Source organism: Haliaeetus leucocephalus, unplaced genomic scaffold (assembly GCF_000737465.1).
Source record: "Haliaeetus leucocephalus isolate CR32 unplaced genomic scaffold, Haliaeetus_leucocephalus-4.0 Scaffold186, whole genome shotgun sequence".
NCBI classification, from domain to species: domain Eukaryota; kingdom Metazoa; phylum Chordata; class Aves; order Accipitriformes; family Accipitridae; genus Haliaeetus; species Haliaeetus leucocephalus.
In genome coordinates this window covers 1,259,620-1,262,199 of record NW_010972622.1, presented here as the reverse complement: position 1 = coordinate 1,262,199, position 2,580 = coordinate 1,259,620, and the positions used below count along the sequence as shown (strand labels likewise).

General features: G+C 59.7%; 1 protein-coding gene across 1 annotated transcript in view; it reads right to left on the bottom strand.

Moving 5' to 3' along the window:
* Positions 1 to 899: 899 nt before the first annotated feature.
* The window catches only part of INHBC (inhibin, beta C), an 11,489-nt gene continuing 9,808 nt past the window's right edge, over positions 900 to 2,580 (bottom strand). Inside the window, exons 4-5 of the mRNA XM_010565201.1 lie at positions 2,490 to 2,559; positions 900 to 1,660 (exon numbers count right to left, since the gene is read on the bottom strand). Coding sequence (XP_010563503.1) covers positions 900 to 1,660; positions 2,490 to 2,559 — 831 coding nt within the window. The remainder of the gene's footprint in view (positions 1,661 to 2,489; positions 2,560 to 2,580) is intronic.

Below are 2,580 nucleotides of genomic sequence, written 5' to 3'. Positions count from 1 at the left end.
CTGCAAAACTAGAGGTACAAAAAAATCTGTACCCTTTGTATGGTCTTAAAGGCAAAGTCTGAGTCAGACCTCCTTGTAAGGAGGCACTGGGCTGGAAGAGACCTGACTGGTGGGGTGGGAAGCAGGGAAGAAAAGCACAAAACCCAGGGAAATGAAAGGGGAAATAGACGGGACCTGGCCAGCAAGCAAGGCCATCCTTCACAGCTCCATGCCCTCCTGGGAGCAGAGGGCTGTGTCTCATCATTGCAATTTTGGGTTCTTGACAGTCATACCCCTCATCCTTATCTTCCAGGCCTGTTATTTGTGCCTTATTCCACTTGTCCCCAACAAGAGGCAAATTTGATGCAGGAAGATTTGTTGCAGCAGGGGAGAAAAGCAGGACTGCCTCTTGTCCTCCAGTTTCCCACTTGGAGGAAACAGACACGTTCCTGCATCCCACCCTGCTCTCAAGGAGGCTGAGCCCCAAACTGTCACCAGACACCCTGAATGTGAACAAAGCAGGACCCCCTCACCCCACACACAGAGGGGAACATGACCACCACAAATGCGGGATCAGCTTGGGACCAGAGGGATGCTGCCAGTCAGGGCAGGGATGCCCAGAGTCACACCAACCGCCCACAGCTCAGACTCAGGCAGTCTGATGTGGCCTTGGCTCTGTCCCACATTTCCACAGAGACCCCTGTCCCAGGTGCTCTCTGGAGACAATCCCTGCTGTCTGATGAGACTGTCTCCTCACCACCCCCCCCCCCCCGCCGCTTCCCTCCCCCCTTCCCCAACCTTTCCAAAGGGGTCCATCGCACCGCAGTCTGACTCCAGCTCAAGGGAGCTCTCCAGCCCTCCCCTCCCCCAGAGGAACAATCCTGGAGAAGGGAAGGGTACCCAGCATGGCTCCCCCAACCCTAGCTACAGCCACAGGCATCAACAATCATGTCAGGGATGTCAGTCTTGACAATGTTGCTATTGCGATCGAAGTAGAGGACAGAGAGTGGCCGGCGTCGCGTCGGCACGCAGCAGGAGTGCCCTGATGCCTGGATGTTGTTAGCTTTGACGAGGTTGAAGACAGCTGTGTGGAAAGAAGAGGCCATCCCAGGGCTGCCTGCCACATGTAGAGGGCACTGGCCCACGCAGTAGTTTATCTGGTAGCCCTCAGGCTTAATGATCCAGTCGTTCCAACCGATGTCACGGAAATCCACGTAGTAGTCCTTGCGGCAGCAGAGGTTGGAGTTCTGGCTGCAGCGGAGGCTGCGCTTGGCCACATGGTGTCCTGGCTCCCACACCTTTGCCTCAGCCACCAAGAAGGGCTGGTGGGACCAGCTGGCATTGACTATTGCCATGATATCACCCCCATCCCCGTGACCTTCCAGTTCCAGCCACAGGGTCCTGTGCTCTCCCCCAAAGAAACTCTGCAGGGCAGGCATGAGGGTGAAGGCACGCCAGCCACTGCCCTTAGCACTCAGTCGCCTCTCGCTCAGCAACGTGCGATTGCCCCCTACTAAATCACCTTCCCCACCAGCAAGGAAGATTCTCAGGGTGAGGCTGGCTACCAGGTCTCGGGGAACTCGAAGGTAGAGCCAAAGCTGAGCCTGCAGGATGTGAATGTCCTGGTCTTGTGTACGGCTGAACTGGAACCGCAGCCCCAAGCCAGAGGGAGATGTGGGCTCTAAGGGGAGAAAGGGATGAGGAGGTGAATGCTGCAGGATGCTAGGGAAGGTAAGGCTGCACCACCACCCTGCACACCAAGGCCAGTCTCTTTCGGCTTCTTCTCAGGAAAGACCTACAACGTTCCCTCCCTCCGCAGGGCCCTCCGTCTGTCCCCTTCCCTTCATTGGGAAGGCTACCCAGGGGGGTGGTAGTGTTGGAATGAGGGACTGTCCCACACTACCTAGCAGAACGAGCACAGAAGGGGACAGGGGGCACCTGCTCTCACCTGGCCCTTCTGGCCCTTTCCCTTGGCTGCACAGTGCAAGGCTGGGGAGTGTTTCCAACCCCCACTCCCCAGCCCTGAGCTAGTCCTTGCAGCTCCCAAGTCCAACTACTGGAAGTCCCAGGCACCCTGGCCTGCCCCCATCTTTCAAGAAGCGCTGCGCTGCAGCACTTCACGTGTAGGGTCCCAAGCAGGCAATGCAGGAGCAAAAGAGGTGCCATCTCTCCTTCTCCCAGGCTGAGCCTTCCTGCATCAGCAGCACTGGGAGGCCACCAGTGCACAGCAAGTGCATTAACTGACAATTTAATCCCAGCCCGCACAGCTCCAGGCACCCTCACCCCACCGCGAAGAGGCAGATGGCCAGGACCCCAGCCCCCTGCCGTGCTGCGGCACCCCGAGGTTCAGGGGGCTGCACCTCCTCGCGGGTTCCCACCAGCCCAGGGGCCAGCCGGGTACGGGCTTGCCCAGGGTCTCCCGCGGTCTGGCACCAGGTGCGACCCTTCGGGGGCCGCGTGGGCGACCGCGAGGTGTCGTGCCTGGCTGCCCGCGGGCCCCGCGCACCCACCTGGCTCCGCGAAGCTGATGATCTCGTAGCCCTGCTCGTCGTCGTCGGGGCCCCGGCGGACACCACCCGCCTGCAGCCGCCGCAGGGCGCG